This window comes from Xenopus laevis, chromosome 9_10S (genome assembly GCF_017654675.1).
Source record: "Xenopus laevis strain J_2021 chromosome 9_10S, Xenopus_laevis_v10.1, whole genome shotgun sequence".
Lineage (NCBI taxonomy): Eukaryota > Metazoa > Chordata > Amphibia > Anura > Pipidae > Xenopus > Xenopus laevis.
Genome location: NC_054388.1, coordinates 64,533,630 through 64,554,629, shown reverse-complemented (window position 1 = coordinate 64,554,629; position 21,000 = coordinate 64,533,630). Strand labels below are relative to the sequence as shown.

General features: G+C 35.0%; 1 protein-coding gene across 4 annotated transcripts in view; it reads left to right on the top strand.

The window, feature by feature from the left end:
• Positions 1-21,000, top strand: part of LOC108702974 (sodium channel protein type 2 subunit alpha) — a 98,516-nt gene that overhangs the window by 59,959 nt on the left and 17,557 nt on the right. For all 4 annotated transcript variants that reach the window (XM_018238837.2, XM_018238835.2, XM_018238836.2 and 1 more), the window contains exons 16-21: positions 2,927-3,283; positions 4,769-5,254; positions 8,234-8,357; positions 9,669-9,823; positions 10,484-10,657; positions 20,251-20,373. In XM_018238837.2, coding sequence (XP_018094326.1) covers positions 2,927-3,283; positions 4,769-5,254; positions 8,234-8,357; positions 9,669-9,823; positions 10,484-10,657; positions 20,251-20,373 — 1,419 coding nt within the window. The remainder of the gene's footprint in view (positions 1-2,926; positions 3,284-4,768; positions 5,255-8,233; positions 8,358-9,668; positions 9,824-10,483; positions 10,658-20,250; positions 20,374-21,000) is intronic.

The window sequence follows — 21,000 nt, the reverse complement described above, 5'->3', positions numbered from 1 at the left end:
CTCAAACTGAGAGAAACCTTCCAGCAGATTTTATGCTGCAGCACACTCATAAATAATATAAATAACTGTAGAGATTGCCATGCCCCTCATTGGCCACTTCATGGATGGGCAGTTTGAAAAATCTATCACCGTTAAGTGCACTTAGAATTTAATGACATCAGGGCATTCACTAGGCAAAAATAGAAAGTTTATGTGAGCCAGAGATCATTTAAGATTATTTTAGATCAAGAGAGTAGGAAAATATAGTGTGTATAATTCTTCTGTTTGGATTAAAAAACAAAAAAAAAAAAAAAAATTCCTTCCAAATTAAAACATAATGATAATCTACATAAACATTTCATCTGTTTTTTAGAGAAAGCAAGAAATAATGATATGTTTTAGTATAGTGATACCAAAACAGCATGGCTGAGATGCAACATTTTGCTTCACACCCAATTTGCACCATGTCCATTGTAGGATATTTTGCACAATTATAATGTGTATCCTGCTCCCATATAAACCATCCTGCATCCTTATATTTGTCCATGTCTGAAGGGGGTGTCCTTTGGTGCAGTAATCCTCTTTATGCTTAACCTTACACCAAGGAGCCCATTTACTATCAATTGAATTTCTTTTTTTTCCCACACATTTCAAAAGATTTGTGGTTTTCCTATATTTTTAAAAAGCTTTAAAAAAAATTGGGATTCATGTGGGATTCATTCAAGTGTAAAAACTGCGAAAATCTCTAATGCCAAACTTCTCCAAGTAAAAGTTGTTGAGGTGCAAAAGAAGTCAGTGGGAGCTGCGCTACACTGATTTGACCGAATTATATCTATTCCGACTTTCTGGATTTTATTTTCACTAGGAATTGTATGAAAAAAAAATCACAATTTTAGAGGTTTTCAAATTGTTTGAGCATCGTTCAGAGCTTTTTTTTGTTTGTTTTTTGTTCAGGTACACACATTCTCATAACTAAGCTGCAAGTAGGGTATTTTAATTTCCAGAGGCTATACACCTTTATTTTCCATTGTGATGGAAAACATGTGTTGGAGGCACAAAAATCCGGGTGTGTACAGTCTTTCAGACTGGAAGTCAACCTGGTGCTCAGTAACAACCAATAAATAATTTGGCAATTCCAAGGAACTTTTGTACCACTTATTTGGCTCCCCAACATTTTACATGTATATATGGCTCAAAACTAAAAATGTTTGGAGGCTTCTGCATAGGAACAGATGTCCTGAAAAGACAAAATTGATAAATACTCACAATAATACAATTAACATGTAAAAAAACATGTAAAAAGATATGGCCTGTTACCCTTTTAATAATTATAAGAAACAAATGCACCACATGTAGGCCTAATGGTAGCCACAGTTTTTTCTGCTGGCAAAGAAATGTCTGATGCTTGTGCACACTGCCGTTGACTTTAATCATCTGTAAACAGATTTATAGGAGTATTTTCACCTGAAAATGTCCATGTGTGCATTAGGCTGGAATCTGCTTTAACTTGAGGAGCAGGTGGTTGCTGCTATAATTAATGGCACAAAATGCTGATGGAGAAATTCCTACTAATCTCAAGGCATTAACATGATTAACCACCATCTTCCAACTGCCTCGACAGGCAATAATTGGCCCAAAAATGCATATAGCATCTCAAAGAAAGTCAGATGCCATCTCAAACAATTATGGTATCAGGTATTGAATATACAGTATGTTGTCAGAGTATCAATGGATGTGCCATCCAGTATGACCAGTATGACTGTCCAGTACATGTGAAGGAAAGGTCCTAAATTATAAAAAGTTTTATTTAGTGTAATACCTGTAAACCTTACCAGTGGTCTACTTCTAATAAACCACTCATAATATTATTTAGATACTGTTTGTCAAAATATACAGGAGGCAACATATTTTCTGCATTTAATGTTAAGCTGTTTTACCTGTCAGACAGAATAATAGACACAAACCAACATCTGCTTGGTGATGCAAATCCTGACATAAAACACCATTTCACCTGCCCTCTAAAACCTTTCATTATTATCGTGTTTTAAGAGAAATCTAATAAAGTGCCTAGTTTCAACAGAAGCCCTTGAGCATTTGTAAATGCTGTGATTTATGAAACTACTATCTCAGGTAGAAATGAATTACAGTAAGACTTTAAGAGACATTTTGCACTTAGCACAGAATATATAGTCAGATGAAGCCATTATTTAAAAAATATATAATATAAAAGATTGTCTCTCAAGATATAGAAAATATTTCCTTTATTGCGTCATATGGTTGAGACATATATTAGGGATAGGGTGGAGGACTGTGGCAAATAAGAACAATCTGGGTGGAATAAATGTGTGTTCTACTAAAGAAAAAAATTAATAGCTCAATATTTATTTCCTTCCCTACTTTTTGAAAATATTGTACTTTGTCATCTTGCGCTTCTGGCTTTTGTAAGCATTCATTCTCCATTTGGGCTGGTTAGCAAAATCCCTTCTTCTCACCCCTCATGCTTAGAGCATGGTTCAATGGCACTGAAAGTGCATCTAGCTAGTGATGAGTGAATTTATTTGCCAGCCATGGATTTGCGCCTGAAATCACCATGGAAAAATTTGGAGAGAAAAAAAGCCTACTGACTTTAATGCATTAGGACAAAAAAGTCACCATACGAAAAAACACCTATTTATGTCTTACTATGTCCCACCATGTTCATTTTCACAAACTTTTTGTGAAACACTCACACACGCAAATATATATAAATATATATAAATGTCCAGATAGTCCCCACACTCTTCCTCCAACTTCAATCGAGGGTGCTGTGGTCAAGTTAAATATAAAACCTTCAAAATGGACCAGCACACCAAGCTTTCAAGTGTTCAAACTCAATTTATTTTCATATCACCTGTGTATCCAACGTTTCAGCCCCATCAGTTTAGTGACATTATTTTTTTCTCCTCAGCTTCGTGTATTCAAGTTGGCAAAATCCTGGCCTACACTGAACATGCTTATAAAGATTATTGGCAATTCTGTAGGAGCTTTGGGAAACCTGACCCTGGTGTTGGCCATCATCGTCTTTATTTTTGCTGTGGTTGGGATGCAGCTGTTTGGTAAAAGTTACAAGGAATGTGTCTGCAAAATTGCACCAGAATGTGAACTTCCTCGCTGGCACATGAATGACTTCTTCCACTCCTTCCTTATTGTGTTCCGAGTTCTATGTGGGGAATGGATTGAAACCATGTGGGACTGTATGGAGGTTGCAGGACAAGCTATGTGTCTCACTGTATTTATGATGGTTATGGTTATTGGAAACTTAGTGGTAAGTGAAAATAATTTCCTTAATGCAACTAGTTGTGATTTGCGTCATCTGTCTCCACAATTTGTTTCATTGCAAAGCAATATTAAGGGGGTTATTTTAAGTCCATTTTTATAGAGTTTTAAAGGGGGAAAAAAATTTTCAGAAAAAATTATTAAACCCATAAGCTACTAAAAGTACTTCATCTCAAACCTGCTGAGGTCATGTAGACGTCAATGGCAGATGTCCCATTTACAAATGTAAGATTTTTTTTCTGCACCAGATTTTTTGAGTACATTTATTGATAAATACAGTAAAAATGTAGATGGGTGTTTGGCTGAAGTGGTTTTAAGAAAATAGAAATAGAAATTTTCAGATTTGGGTAAATAACCCCCTTAATGTGTTTCATATATACAGACAATAAGGTATGTGGTATTTCGATTTATATGTTTGCATTTTGGACTAGAGAACCTAAGACAATGAAGAATTGTGATTAATTGCATTCATTTTCCTATTCCTACAAGGAATAAAATATTCAGATTGGGAATATTAGTTACTCTTTTCACCCACCACAAGTAATGTGACGTTTAGGGTGTTAGTATGGCCTATTGTCAACTGTAATTCCTATGGTACATAACGCTCTGCCAATGACAGACAAAGACAGTGACATGTAGCACCATGCAGGAACACTGAAAATTGCTTTACTATTGGAAAGAGAGACAGGAAGTTATTGAAGGTTTGACCACTGATGTTCACCAATATAATACTGTGGCTTTTAAAAGTCTTGTGTGTCATGGCTCTAAAAGATTCAAGTTTCATTCTTATCACATATAACACTAAAAACAGAAAATTGAAACAATTACAAAATAACACCTGACTAGTCTCTTGACAAATCTCCATAGGTTCCCATAATGATCCATTTATTTCTAAGAGGCCAAACGGTTAGATCATCCCAGTTTGGCTCACCTTGTTTCTGGCCAACTTGGGTAAAAATCTGCTCATTTGGTGAAGTCTCATGTTGCCAGGTTAATTGCATAGTAATCTCACCTAATTAGAAATATTTCTCATTGGTGAATCCTCTGCCTAGAATTCAATGACCATTGCTTCTCCCAAGTGATCTGGCCTATTGCACTAATATTTAGCCAATCATCACTCTGGGTATCATCTGGCTATTTAAAGCAGGTGCCACTCTACTGTATATATTGTATAAATGCAAATATGTAGAGACAGAAGGTAAATATTAAAGTCAATACCTTTAATATTGGTTTAATTCATGTTTAAATATTTTGTAGTAGACTTAAGGTATGGGGACTCAAATTACATTAAGATCCCTTATTGGAAAAACCCAAGGTCCTGAGCATTCTGAATGACAAGTTCCATACCTGTACTATTATTTTCTTCATGTTCTTAACCAGCCTCTTTTGTGAAATTGAAACACTTGATTTATATTTGCAATAATAATAATTCAGTGGACTAATAAGATCTCTTCTCTTTTAATTGCTTTGGTAGGTTTTAAATTTGTTTTTAGCTTTGCTGCTCAGCTCATTTAGCTCAGACAATCTAGCTGCTACAGAGGATGATAATGAAATGAACAATCTACAAATTGCAGTGGCCAGAATGCATGAAGGAATAGCCTATGTGAAAAAGAGTGTACGGGAATTTATACAGAATGCCTTTGTCAAAAAGCAAAAGGCCTTAGAAGAAACCAAACCTTTAGAAGACTTGCAGAACCAAAAGGACAGCTGCATTTCCAATCACACCACCGTGGAAGTAAGCAAAGAGTATGACCACCTGAAGGATGGAAACGTAACAACTGCCACAAGTGGCATAGGCAGTAGCGTAGAAAAGTACATAATAGATGAGAGCGACTACATGTCTTTCATTCATAACCCAAGCCTCACCGTCACTGTCCCTATCGCTGTGGGGGAGTCCGATTTTGAGAATCTGAACACAGAGGAATTTAGTAGTGAATCTGACATGGAAGAAAGCAAGGAGGTGAGAAATAATGATTCTTCTTTTTTTGTATTGACTGAAAAGTTAAAAGTTTTAAGAAAGCCATAAATTCAATAAGTTCAATGTATTTCAGGGTAATATATGTGTGGGTTGATTAAAGATGAGCAGACTCTGACACAATATGATCATTGTGTCTTATTTAGGCCTAAATCATCTTGTATGGAATCAAAATAGCTGTTTCTATAGCAATATTTCTCAGCTATAAAAAATACTTGACTAAATTCCCAGCATACTCAAATATATTATGATGAGTAGGAGCTCTAATTCCAGCAAATTCAGGGATATGTATATGCCATTGCTCAATCGAATGTTTTTACCATATTCTATGTCCATGCAAATGGAAATGAGATCATTAAACTTGACTTTTCTCATACAAAATAACTAAATACAAGGCAGTTTATTCTCCTTGTGTGATTACAAAGTAGGGGGTCTAACATTTGAATTGTTATCTCTGTATGTTAGAAAGCAGTAAGATGGCAATTGCCTTATAAGCATGAATTTCATTGGCGAATATTTTTTTAAATAAAGGTTTATGTTGTGTACAACAAAATAGTTATAACATAAAAAAGGAAACAAAAGAATGTGTTACAGTTAAGAGTTGGTGCTTATTTTTAATGTATAATTGACAAATTTACAGAGGGTTTCAATCCCCTTTAATTGAAGCTGATCCCGCATCGATTATTGTGCCTGCCCTGTGCACACCTGCTTCCTTCTTCTTTGTTCATGTGATCAAGGTTGAAGGCAGGGATAGTGGTTCTTTATCATGCGCAGTGCAAAACAACTGGAGCATACAGTGACATTTTTCACACTTAGGGGCAAATTCACTAAGATTCGCAGTTGCGCCAGGTGTAACTTCGCCGCACTTCGCCACACTTCGCCAGGCGTAAGCGCTCCGCAAATTCACTAAAATCCGAAGTTGCGCTCAGGGGTAGCGTAAGGTTGCGAAGTTGCGCTAGCGTTGATTCGCTAAGCGAACCGAAGTTACGCTAGCGATGGTTAATTTGCATACGGCGCCAAATTCAAATTTCAATGGAGGAATACGTATCAGCATTACAAATGCCTGGGAAACCTTCAAAACATCAAATAAATTTTTTTTTTGCCCTACACATGTGCCCACTGTATAGTTAAGTTGCCATGAGTTAGGAAATGTAGGGGGGAAGGAGGGGAGCCCCAAAACATTTTTAGATCTTTTTCAGCCTATCACCCATAATATAGAAAAAAACGCCAGCGTTTTTTGGGACTTAGAAAAAATTTGAACTTTTTTTGAAGCAATCCCTATCTACTCTATTGTGCTTCGCCTGGTCTGAGGAGGCGAAGGAAGTCTAGCGTAAAAGGTAGCGTTCAGTACAATGCGCGCGTTAGTGAATTTGCGTAGTTACGTCCGCTGCGAAAATTCGCCAGGCTTAAGGGTGCGAAGTAACACTAGCGAATTTACGCCAGCGTTCGTTAGTGAATTTGCGAAGCAACAACAATGACCAACGCTAGCGAATTGACGCTAGCGTTAGGCGCTTCGGCGCTTAGTGAATTTGCCCCTTAGCATCTTGGCCCATAGCTGAGCACCTACAGGTGCAGGACTTTCTGCTGTAAAATAAAGAGCAAAGGACCTGCTCTCCCCATGGATACAGAACTATCTGCATTGCAGAATACTCCCCTCATTCTTTAGAATCGAGGAATGGCCGTGCTGTACACCTTGCATCAGCTAAAAAGTCCAGTGTTTGGTTCCCACAGCAGCATCAGGGGTACAGACCAGCCCTATTCTTCATGGAAATATAGAAAGGATGCCTATTTTAGAGAGCTAGGTGGAAGAAAACAATGTGTTTTAGTGTTGCGTTTAAAGACTAGCCTATTGTAAGTTTCTCATGAATAAAGGTCATTGTTTTAAAAAAAACATCACAAAGTATATTCTCGTTTACAACATTGTAAAGACTTATCTGTACAGAGTCCAGCAGTAACGCCACATATTTATGCACCCACGCAATGTTTCGGGAATTCCTCCTTCTCTTTCTCAAGCATTTACATTGTGCAGTAGCGTCTAGAACTCCATGATTTCATACAATTCGCCTCTAGAGGAGTTCTAGATGCTACTGCACAATGTAAACACAATGTAAATCCTGACGAAGGCTCCATGTGAGCCGAAACGCGTTGATGCACCATGCACAAATAAATATATTTTGATATACAGCTGATGGTCATGGCCATTTGACCTATGAGCTGAATGTTGTATATACACCACAGATTCATTGTAATCAGCTTGAAAAAGGAACTAAAATGTTCTGAAAGCTTGCTATGATTATATTAGTATGCTAATAAAGGTATCACCTTTATACCACTTTTGTTATTTTTTTTATTTCAAAAGGGTTGCCCTGTAACATTTTTACTGGTACGATACAGCAACTTTACCTCTATCCAGGTACAAATACTATGTTCTAGGTCAACATTCCTTAATTTAATGAGTAACCTGCTGAGTGGTATCAAATGCTTTAGCAAAGTCTGTAAATTGTCAAAGTTGTATAGTTGATCAAGTAAAAGATAGATCTACAGTAAATGAGAACCTGATCCCCCAGTTGCCATCTATTACAGCTGTCAACATGAAGTTCATCAAACAATGCATAGTGAGTCATTCTGAATTGGTTTACAGAAATCCAAAGAATCAAAAATAAACAATGTTTCTTCAGCCTGATGCACATTTTGACTGAGCTTCCTCAGTGGAGCATGGTGCTTTGAGTGGAGGGAATTGTTCTTATTTATTTAATTTTCTCTCTATAATGCAAGATTATAAGGCATTTGAATACACTGTGAACCAGGCAGTGTTATTCACTTGTTTTGTTCACATACTGTACATACAATAAATGTGTCCTTATTAAGGTTTTAGCTGAAATTGTTGCTAAAATTGTTGCAGAGGAGATATCTTAATAAAATAATTACATTTCCCAATGTGACTTCACCCTTTTCTTATTGCAGAAGCTCAACTCATCCAGCTCATCAGAAGGCAGTACTGTAGACATCAGACCTGCTGGGGAGGGAGAACCTGTTCCACAGGTGGAGGTTGAAGAGTTTGAGGAGCCAGAAGCTTGTTTCACTGAAGGTACAATGAAGACACTTCTTTTTTCTCACAGTCACATTCTACACAATACTAAGACTCAATCACTAGGATGGTCTAGAATGACCTTAAATTTGTCCCCAAAGCAACATATCCTTATGAAGTGTTTATGTTGGTCTTTGAGTATGGGAGCATATAAGTAAGTACCTATAGTACAACAGGTATTGCCACTAACACCAGATTGAGGGCTAGCCAATATCTAAATCCTTGAAGACTTAAAGGAACAGTAACACCAAAAACTGAAAGTGTCTTAAAGGAATGCCAGTATAATGTTCTGTTGCCCTGCAGTGATAAAATCAATGTGTTTGTTTCAAAAACACAACTATAGTTTATACAACAAGCTTCTATGTAGCCATGGAGGCAGCCATTCAAGCACAAGATACACAATGAATAACAGATACGTTCTGAAAAAACCCTTTTATACTACAGAGCTTATATTTTATGTGCTGTGTATCATGTGCCTTTTCTCCTTTTTCTGCTTTGAATAGCTGCCCCCATGGCTACACAGAAGTTTGTTTATATAACACGTCAGTTTTAACAGTGCAGAACATCAGTGCATTGTATTTACATTACTATAAAAGACAATAATTTTTTGGTGTTACTGTTATTTTATGGACAGAAAATATTCTTCAGCCTTGTTTCATTTAGCAAAGCAGTTTTTATAAATGACCTTTAATAAACCAATGTTAGAAGCCATTTAGATTCAAGGAAAATGTAAAAGCTACATGAGTCAGAATATTCACACCCAAAAAGACTCTTCATGGTAATTATGGTAATATTGCAACCAACTTTGTTGTTCATAGCAGATCATACTCTTCTAGAACACAGATAAGCCAATGTCCTCTACCAGATCAGTTCTTTCTTGGATAAGTTCTATTCAAAAGAAGGTCATTACAAGGGAACTTATGGAAAATGGTCTACAATACTAGAATTATAAGTTATCTTGCTGGCACAAGCATTTATCCCACAATAAATAAGATGTCCATACCGATGATGCCCTAAAAGGCCAACCCCAACATTAAACAGCTTGCTTCACCAGTCATCCACTGCATTGGCAGTTTTATCATTAGAATATGAGAGTTTTTATGTATATACTTTTTGGTTACTGTATGTTAATTTACATGTCAGCTCTTAAATGGAAAGCTGCCCCACTGTCCCCTAAATCTCTATAGTAGTTGACCAAAAATAAATGACATTTAGTGCTAGGAAAACTGTACTCCAGTTGCAGGAATAGGCCTTATTTGCAGCATGGCAAATACTGCTTTGCTTATTGTCCTTTGTATGATTTGTTCACAGGGTGCATCAGGAAATACCCATGCTGTAATGTTGATGCCTCACATGGCAAATGGAAGCAGTGGTGGAATCTCAGAAAAACATGTTTCCTAATCGTAGAACACAACTGGTTTGAGACCTTCATAATCTTTATGATTCTTATGAGTAGTGGTGCTCTGGTAAGCATGGAACTGTGTGATGATTTTTGCACTAAAAATAGTAGCAGCAGTAGTGACAGGGATGTTTTACACTCAAATACAACCTTACTTGCTAATGTAAGGTTTATAGCAGCAACAACCCATTGTGTGATAAAAGTTTTTGCATTGTCCTTGTCCTGATGTCTCAAGAGTTTCTTCTGGATTCCCTACCTATCGAGTTTCAACTCCCAACCAACAGACAAATTATGTATTATCTGAGTATGGCAGTGTAGGTGGTACTAACTGTGTATCTATATCAGTGGGGCATTCAGCTCAATTCAGCCTGACTCGCCCATTTTTCTTTGGTGCTCCTTTTCTATGTTTTGCACTATGTGAGACATATATCTCCATTAAAGTCTGCTTAATTTGTAATAATATGCCAGCTGAAAATGTTTGAAGGCCATTGTCTCACAAATATGCTCCAGTTCATTGATCCATTAAAAATTTCTTGTCAGTTAAGAATTTTTTTACTTAGCAGGCAAGAAACCTTCAAAATGTCCTTTTGTTTATTTCAGTGACAATTGCCAGGACCTGTGAGTGCACATGTGGGTCCAAACAGTTGCCATTGAAATCAAGCAGTTGCAAGTTCAATGTTTTGTGTACATTATATTTCAGTTTTCTAATTATCTACATAATTTGCAGGCATTCGAAGATATTTACATAGAACAAAGAAAAACAATAAAAATAATGTTGGAATATGCGGACAAGGTTTTCACTTACATCTTTATCTTGGAAATGCTTCTGAAATGGGTTGCATATGGCTTTCAGAAATACTTCACCAATGCCTGGTGTTGGTTGGACTTCCTAATTGTTGATGTAAGTATCACGTGTTTTATCATCTTGTCATTATAATCTGTCTATAGTCTGTCTGTAGTCTAGATGGATCTATCTATCTATCTATCTATCTATCTATCTATCTATCTATCTATCTATCTATTATCTATCTATCTATCTATCTATCTATCTATCTATCTATCTATCTATCACACTGTGTTGCTCAGATATGCCATGGTGTTAGGATGGTTTTACATTTACTTACAAATTTGGAATTAATAGATTCTTGCCTGCTTAGATATTTTACATTGTTAGGTGATACTCTGGATCCTCTTTTGGCTCAATATGTTCTACCAATGTGACAATTTAACTGAGCTACATCTGAATAAGAAAATATTCCTTAAGAATCTTTTTGGCATTTCATTAGTGTTAACCCCCCATCTTACTGCTTATATAGAAATCAATATCATAACCCTTGATGCATTAATGTCATGCTTCTGTTCTTTGGTGGACAAACAACTTAATGTTTAATGTTTAATGTCTTTTTAATCACAGATATTTATATTAAATGAATATTAAAAGTGATTTAATTATGTACCTTTTTAGCTTACTGAATAGATTATCACTTCAGGCACTAGGGTATTATATACCCTTCTCCTTGCAGTGTGCCAGTGGTCAATTAGATGGTATAAAAACTGACGAATCAAGTTTGTTTTCAATACTTTATAAGCCAGCCTTTGATTAGTTAAAGATATATAGGATCACATTTAAAAATTGTGAAAAGTGGAATCAATCACAGGCTGGTAGTGTTCATTAAGCACACTATAGGGCTCAAGTAACTTTAATGAATGACTCTAATTTGCAACTAATAAGTCTAATATCACACAATCAACCAGAAGCAGGGTCAAGGTATTTGTTGGAAACTTATCCCAGAGTGTCTATTCTGAGTAAAGAAAACAAATCATATTAAAAAATAAACAGGGTAAACTTTTTAGAAATACATTTTCAAAAGAAAGGAAAACAGATTGGTGAATGGTAACTTCCCAAAAGAGAAGAGATTAAAATAATTATCTAAAAGAAGTAACTTGGTTTATAATCTGTTGAGATATTTTGGTAAGGAACATTAAACATCAGCAGTCTAAACTGATTTAATGTTTTCAAGATTTGAAAGAAAACTAAATCCCCAATGAGAAAAGTCCCATCCACTACCACCCATACTAGCTCCTCCCTGATTCCTCCCCACATAGTGCATTAGTGCAAAAAGTGTCCCCAAATGTCATGCTCACTTCTTCACGCAGAGTAGCGCAGCTAAGCTCCAGACCACATCTTCCATTTTTCTTCGGATCCTCTTCCCTTCGACAATGTGTGGCTTTCTGGCGCATACGCAGTTGGTGTGTATACTGGTTCCAACTACGCATGTTCCAAATAGCATGGTGTCGGCAGTCCATTTCCGAAGAAAATTAAAGATGTGGAAGATGGTGCCCTGGAGCTCCACTGTGCTACTCTACATGAAGTGAGATTGACATTTGGGGACACTTTTTGCACTAATGTACTATTTGGTGAGAAAGAAGGGAAAGGGTACTATAGGGGTAGTGGATGGGGCTTTTCTCATTGGGGGGTTTGATTCTTATTTAAAATCCATACAGCAACTGCTGTTCCTGGATAAGTGTTTGAAACAGAAAGCTGTACACATAGTTCAGTATAGTTTAACATTTAAAATGTATAGCCTCAGTGGTCTTTCAGGTATTTGTTACATGGCTCCATTCAATAAAGTTAAAATATATATCACTAGAAAAATGTTTTTTGAAGCACATACTATATTGCCTACTATGCTAGCATAAGAGACTAATGCATCATTAGAGTCAGTCTTGTCTATGTACAAGCAATCCCTTATCCTTAATATTATTCAGTTCTGGAACACAAATACCTACCCAATATACAGATTTTTTTCTATTATAGTTCAACTTACTGTTGTTGTTACTATTACACTCATGTCTATAAGGACTAGGAATTCATGGTTATTTTCCAATGTCATATTATAAATATATTTTTCTCTAAGATTTTCTAAAGGGTAATTTTTAGGGTGACCAAGTACTGGCCATTAGGGCATGTCCTCTTTAAATGTCACATTAGGAGAAGTATTAATATGTGCTGTAGAAATGTTGCATGCAGTTAATATAGTAAACATTTTATAATGCATTTGCTGGAAAAAAATCTAACAATGTTTTAGCTTGCAGGAAAACTTTTTATCTGTTTGATTCAGTTTAAACCCCATATGTACTATATATGTAATAATGGAATGTGTTTTATATCTGTTGTCAAAAATGGTTGAAGAATGTCTATAATAAGAAACACCCATTTCCTATTTCAAATCAGTGTATAATAAGATTTAATTTTTACATACTGTATATTCGATAAGACATTTAAGTATGACAGTATACAGTTTTGTGTAGCCACAGAGTATTCCTTAACTGCCTATTCTGGTTAAGAGTAAAAGAAGAGACAGCCATATTGTCTCAGCTGAGATTTTTTAGAGTGATGGAAATTTTTTTGTTGACCTAAGTTGGTACAGGGAATATAGTAACCTTTATTCTTGTTTAAAAAACAGCAAGTTTGGTTTACTGGCTTTTGGCATTCCTTTTCAATGTCTCCAATAATGTGTAGGTTAGTGTTATGGGCAGACCCCAATAAATCAGTTTGCCTAAAAACACCAGTTTTATTTCTTAAGCACTGCAGCACTTTTGTTGCTGAAACAGGTTTTTCATGGGGCTGGAAGTAATACTGTATGTCATTTGTGTTTAATTGATGTCACTTCCAGTTGTGCCTCTTGCTATGTAAAAGAGGAGCTTAAACAATTTTCAACATTTATTAAGTTTGTTTTTTTACAAAATTCTTAAAGAAATGTAATGAAAGCAGAAACATTTTCATAAAAAATAACAAATAACTAATATTTTACAATGTAACTTTCTTCATTACACCATTGTTGTATTTCAAATATGAATTCTATATAACACATTTCTTTTAAAATATATGCTTAAATATGGCTTTTTTTAGGCACAGCTTTAATAAATTTTGGGCATTTACAGAAGTGGTATTAAATTCAAACCAAGTAACAATTATTGGTAGATAATTGTATTTTTTCCTGTAATAAGTATGTAAAAAAGTATTTAGAATACAAGTAAATAATTTTTTAAATGTGTGGATAACTAGAGCTTGATATAAATGTATAGAAATATGGGCACCAGAAAGTCTTTGCAACTGTTACAACATGCATTCACATATCTAAGCCAGCAATTATAAAGAGGAGCTTATCATGAGCTAACTACTGCTATATAGAACAGTATATAGAACAGAAAATGATATATACAGTATTACAAATAAACTAGGGAACAAAGCTAGTTGGGTGGTAGAGAACTAAAAAGGGACTGACTCCTATAAAGAACTGCTACATACTAATATAATTCCACATTTTGCAAAAAGTGGACTGCAAATTGCAGGTGCATATTGTGATACAATCAGAATGCCTATAGCAGGATGAGCGATGCCTCATTAACATACAGCTCAAAGAGAACACTATTCATGAATCAGGAGGAGCAGTAGCACAGGATCAGAGCAGCATGTAAAAGTTCTGGAACAATTACTTGTAAACTTATTCATAAATGTTTTTTTAATCCTTCTACTTCTAATTATTATTGGCTTTCCAAAGTGGCTTGATTTTATCTTCTGACCTTTTGTAGTATTTGTAGCATTGATTTTTTTTAAGGTTTCTTCCTCAAGTGCCATTAACACTATTGTTTGTGTACTGCTCCTTGTAAGTCTCTCAATTATTCTTCAATAGTGACCTTTCCAAAAGCAAGAACCTTCATACAATCTGAGGAACATTCTCAGATATTTAATGTATATTGTGTTCATCTTAGTTTCCAGCTATATAGGGCACTTTCACGCAGAATATGCAAACAAACTAATTTTATTCATCTAAAACCAGGACAATCTGGAATATCTGGAATATCTAGGAAGCCATCTCTTTATCCACTATGTCCACTACTAGGACAACATGATAGTAATACAAATATTAGGCAGTATCACACAGGTTTCATGTCATTGGACATTTCATCAGAGGAGGCTGGTATTCCAGGGAGTTTCCTTTTTTTTATCCAGCAAAACACATCTCACAAGGTTAATATATATAAGCAATACCTCTCTCAAAAAGAAAGTTGTTCATGAGAGATGTATTTTTTTTAATTAGATTTATTTGATTAAAATGTACTCAAGCTTTCTGGATAAGGGATCCCATACCGGTACAGAATTCTTGAAGATACCTTTCCCCTTAATTTTTCCAGTATAAGCCACAATATGTAGGTTTATATGAACCAATATTATTTTAAATAATGTCTGTTTTTCTTCCGTTGGGATCTTGTCTAGGCTTAGGTCACCTTCAAACCTTCAGTTGATTTTAAATACCTTTTACGTGCATAAAATATATTTTTTCTTGTTATAATTACAAATTTGGTTTATTTCAAAACACAATTAGTATAAACATGTGAAATTCCAACTTAACTGAAAACTTTTTTTTTAAACATAAATTAAGATATATTAACATATAGTTAAAGAATTTTATTATAAATAATTAAAAAAATAGCATAGATCTTTAGTTTGAACATAAAATATAAGAATTTAAATAGTTTTGCTTTTTTAAATTTAATTCACTTAACAGAGCCCTTCCAGATTTTCATTGTACAGTAGCCAACTGTTTTATTTTAAACATCTCCGCCAAATTTAGGATATATTTGTTGATAGGCAGGCAAGGCAAGGGAGGCAAGGGCTTATCATATTGTTTGTGGCAGTAGAATCCTAATCTTTTGAATGACATTGCGTGCCATTGGCTTCAAAATAGGCAGTAAATAAACCATGCTATTGAAAGCCGCTTCTCTTTAGTATAGGGAAAGAATAGTTAAGTATATTTGTAATAAGCAGGATTGGCCACATATTCATGAAGATGTATTGATTAAGCATTACTCGCAGAAAATAGAAAGCAAATAATCAAATGGCCCATTAGCTGTATTCCCGTATTAGGACCAAACACAATGGTTTCTTTGGTGTTTTAATTACAATCTACATTTCATCTAAGATGATGGAATTTTTTAAATCATGAACCTCTGGGCGTTGTAGTCTATATCTGAGAGGAGCAACACCGCAATGGAAGGTTTTTGCCCCATTTAATGCACATTTCTCAGTTTATCTTTTGGTTGTGTCAGGAAGTCTTCAATATTGAGACTTTTTTTTTAAATGTGAAAATGCAATACCCAAAGACAGAGTTTGATATATAATGCATATTGATTCCCTAATTTTACATTTCCACCATATGAACAACGTAGAGCAGGGCTGTAGTTTTTTTAGGAAACAGAAGCAGTGACTCGAACGAACATGCAAAGGCATGTTTTATGGAAAACATTTTAAATATATATGACCTACCAGGCCAACAATACCTTGTAAGAACAGCTTTGGCGATGAGGAATTTCACCCCAATCTCAAGTCTGAAAGATGCTCCTTATAATGATATAGTACAGTCTGTTATCACACAGACCACAGTCTTTATAGGAAGCCCTGGTTAACTAGATATGTCTTAGGCTTGATCTGTATGTTCATAGTAACCATGCCAACCCTTATATGTGCTAACCTAAAATATTACCTTGAAAGACAATGCTTTTGGTGTACAATAGATTCCATATGTAGAAATGTTATATTCAGTATTATGGCAGATCCACAAATCCCTATTTAGAATTTTATTCAAAAGATCTTTTATTCTTGTTTTTGTTTAGGATTACTCATAATAATTTATTAATCATAAATATAAAAGTCAAGTCTGTCTTGGTCTTCTGATACAAGGCAATTCTTATTTTGCATTATTGAATGCTTTTGCATAGATTGTTCCTTACAATACTATACAACACAAAGCATTAGAAATTAGGCTATCCCCATACATACAACTTTACATGGTAAGTCCTGCAACTAATAACCCCTTACTTTTTCATCAAGGCCATAAAGCACAAATGAAGAGGACTGAAAGGTAATCTTTAAGTGTGAGTGCCAGTGTAAAAAAACTCAGTGTTGTTCTAATTTTACCAATGGGGGTATCTTTATCAGATGCATTAATGACCCTTAAAACATTTTGTTTAGCAAGCATTGGTTGAAGTGTTGTTTTAAACTCATGAGAAGAGAGGAGTGAACAATTTGACCACCTTAGTGATTGGAATGAATAATTTGGTTTGCATAGAATAGACCATTTATGAAATAATTTTGGGTTTGGTGACTAATGGATTGCTGCAAACATAGCATTAGTTACATTATCTTATGTTGGCCACTCCCATGCATGTGTCCTTCATGCTCTGAATCAGCTGTCACAATAATGATGATGTAACTATTGTGTTAAAGCTTCCCCTGTTCCATTATGAATGTGCTTTGGGGATGTGCTTTGGGGATGTTAACACTGTTGCTAAACAATAGTTTACCCAAATAAATAGCTAGCCTTAATCAGCCTACTCAAAAATAAGACCAGTGAAAGTATTATGATCACATTATTTCAGCAAAATAAGGGATGGATTTTTAAAGCTACTAAAACATGTATCAGTGCGCAGTAGTTCACACTTTGCTAGAGGATCCAGCAGTATGGATCCATTTTGCTCTGTTCACACCCAGCTAGCTCCCTGTTAAAGGCATTAATCACATTTTTCTAGCACTAAATGACAAATAAATCAATAAGCTTGTACCTCTAATATTTGAAAAATGAACTATATACGGTATGACATTTAGGCAGGATTTAAACAGAAACATTCTGCAGTAAAGTTTTTAGTATCCACTTAGAAGAGCATGGTCAATGCAGTAGAAACATTTAATATAACTTTTCTTTTGTATTGTAAAATTTTTCGTCAAGAAAGTAGCTATTATTATAAGTATTTGTTTTGTCTGTTGCTGGAGAAGGTTAAATGGACAAAACATGAAAACCAAAATGGAGAGGGTATCAATGTGTTGACAGAAAAAGACAGCTAGTATTCAGGAGTCAGAATAGTGTAGGTGAGGAAGGGTAAAGAGGGGTTGAGCGGAAGAAGGGAATGAGAAGAAGAGAGGGAAAGAGAGGGATGTGTTTGAAATAAAAATGAAGTAGAAATTCCTTCCAAGCCCAGCAGAAAGAGAAGTCACCAAGGTACAATCAGGTTTATATGAGTTTTAACAACTTTTCTTGAATTTCTATTTATTTGTATACTGGGATGGCACTGAAAACTTCTAAAAAAAAAGTCAGAGGAGAAGAAGTAGAATACATATACAATATACAAATGCGTTAACAGGTTTCTATGAAGTAGATAGACTGGCTTAATGGACTTCTGCTGTGTATTTCCTTGTTGAACATCTTCTTAAATTAAAAACCCATTTTTAAGCTTGGGCAAAGTGCAGGAAAAGGCAGAAAACTATCCTATTTTGCACTTTGCCCTGCTGATGAAGATTCAGACTTCAGGCCCACAGTACAGATATTCTCATTGGAGGATCTTCTTAAAATACATGAGCCCTGACCATGTAGATCTGGGATTTTTTTCTTATTATGGTACAATATTGCTTTAGAAATCCATCCCTAATATCGCTAGACCTTTGCATCCAGTATTTTTTAACACTTGAGAATAAAAAAATATATGCTGGAGGTATACAGCAACATTTGTGTAACCCATTGTTAAGCAATGCAGCACTCTTCAGAAATGCTTACATCACCTCTAAAAGATGTAAATTTAGCTAGTTTGGACGAACCTCAAGCTTGTCACTTGGGAAAGAGTGGAGAAATAATCAGGTTCACTCAACTTTGCTCATGTGGCAAACTGATTTAACAAAATAGGTTTAAAGAATTTACAAGAAAAAAATACTAAAATGATGTTCTAGATTTTACTCAATCTTGAGTGTTCTATTTATGTTCCTATGAATAAACAATCTTCTAGGTTCACAGTTGGAGCACAGCTGATGTTTGCACCGTTACATTCGATCACTGCTTGCAGATCCTTCTAATGAAAGGTATTCACGTGGTGTGAACGCTGGTTTTCTTTGAAGTGAAGTCTTAGTGTGGTGCACATCGTTTCATTTTTTATTTATTCATGTGAACCATTTTCATTTGTGCCAGAAATCTTTCATTGGAATCAAAATGATTTATTAATGTAAGACCGGCAATACACTCCTAATCAGATTAATAACTTCATGTAAAATTTTTGTCAGAATACATGATCAACCAATTAACAGAGGACAGTATCCAAAATGGCAGACAAAATATATTTTCATCTGGTATAACATATAATTTTCAGTTCTATAGCACATACAGCTTTTCTTTCCCATTAATTGCCCTACCTGCCCTGGATTGCATTCACTTGAATGGGAAGGGCTGCGGTCTGACCAGCACCCATGATTAGTACTGTAAAATCATGCTTTGGGGCTAATCAGGGGTGCAAAAAGTAATCAGGCAATTGAAATGCTATATGTGCCATAACCCATCATTTTCAAACAGTCTCTGCCAACATATGGCCAAAGGGCAAATATATTATAAAAAAAAAAAATGTATGTAGGATAATGTATATATAATATGAAGACTATATACATTACCTAATAAACAAAATATTTTCACATACTATACATATAGAACAATTCCAATAGAAATTGGGAATTAAAATTGAAAATGAAAATAAATGCATAGGAAGGCATCTCTGATATAAGTACAGTGTCATACTGTGTACCATACCACAATCAATACAGTGTCATCTACCACTGCATAATAAAGGTGAGCAAATCATTTTGGTAAAAAAGAAATATTCTACAAATCAATATTTTAACAAAGTATTGCAAAATTATTAACACTGCAATTTATATTTTCACATACAATTTACATGAATACAGTCATTTGTGAATTCATTTTGGTATCAATTTTCAAATACAAAATTTGCTGATTTCTACTGCTCTTTGCATTGATTCCTGTATAATTCAGATGCACTCACCATTTGTGGGTCATTTGGAATTGATTTGCAATTGAAAACTTTGTTGATCTGCTCACCTCAGCAAGACAGTTCCTAGGCAACAGGGATTACACAGGCCAAGTAGCAGTGGCATTTATTGGGTTCTCATTAACAATACCATTAATTCTAAACAGATTTCAATCATTTCCCTTTTGGCGGTGGCTCTTGGGTATGATCAACTAGCCGCTATTAAATCTCTAAGGACCTTGAGAGCACTGAGACCTCTGCGTGCATTATCAAGATTTGAAGGAATAAGGGTAAGACTGGTCAGAAGATAATCAAAACCAATAATGACCAATAATCTTTCTTGCAGGATTTGAAATTGTCTTTCATATAAATCAACTGTTTCTTCTTTAAATTAAATAAAACACTAGTATGTAAGACTGCTGTGCTAATTTTTATTTACAGGTTTTTACCAAAAAAGTGGACCTTATTAACCATCTCATTTCATAACTTCTTTTAAAACTCTCTCCTAGTTTTAGGATGACCGAGAAGGATGTCTTCTTCTACTTACATAAGAACTTGCATGTTCAGTCAAATGAATGTATGGAGGATATGAAAGACCAATGAGATTATTGCTTTTGTGTTTTTGTATAGGTTTCTTTGGTTAGCTTAGTAGCTAATGCCATGGGCTACTCAGAATTAGGAGCTATTAAGTCCCTTAGGACACTAAGGGCATTGAGACCTCTGAGGGCCCTCTCACGGTTTGAAGGGATGAGGGTAAGATGAAATAAAAGAACCTGATATAATGCATGCATAGAAAACGAAGAATCCGTGCATGTTAAAGAAAGCAAAAGGAATGCTAAATTCATGTGGAAATGCTGCAATAACTTCATAGCTACTTTACCACTAACAGATATGGGGTAGGATGCTTCAGCACATTGCAAGTATACCATATGCAATCACAAATATTGGCTTTATTCATTTATGAGTCTATTCAACAGAAATACACATTTTTTGTTCATCCACATCCTATTGGTATGCCTACATATACTGGCCCTGGCAATGCCATTTAAAAGGACATTGTAGAGAACTTGATTAACAGCCCATCCTAATGATCTGCAAATATTGGACATTTCCTAATATCCTAAATAAAGCACAGATGCTTTGGCGATGCTTTGGTGATGCTTTGGAGTCCAAGTAGATCTGGGAAGAGCAGGTCTAGGGATTTTGTGTGTGTGTAATTTACAATGATTAAGCACCTTAATTAATAAAAATCAATCTGAATTCTATAATTTAATTTAATCCAAATCAAATACTGACCATTTACATGAAATAAATAAAAATGATAACCCAATAAATTAACACAAAACGTGATAATGCTTTTAGAGGAAATAAAATAATCAC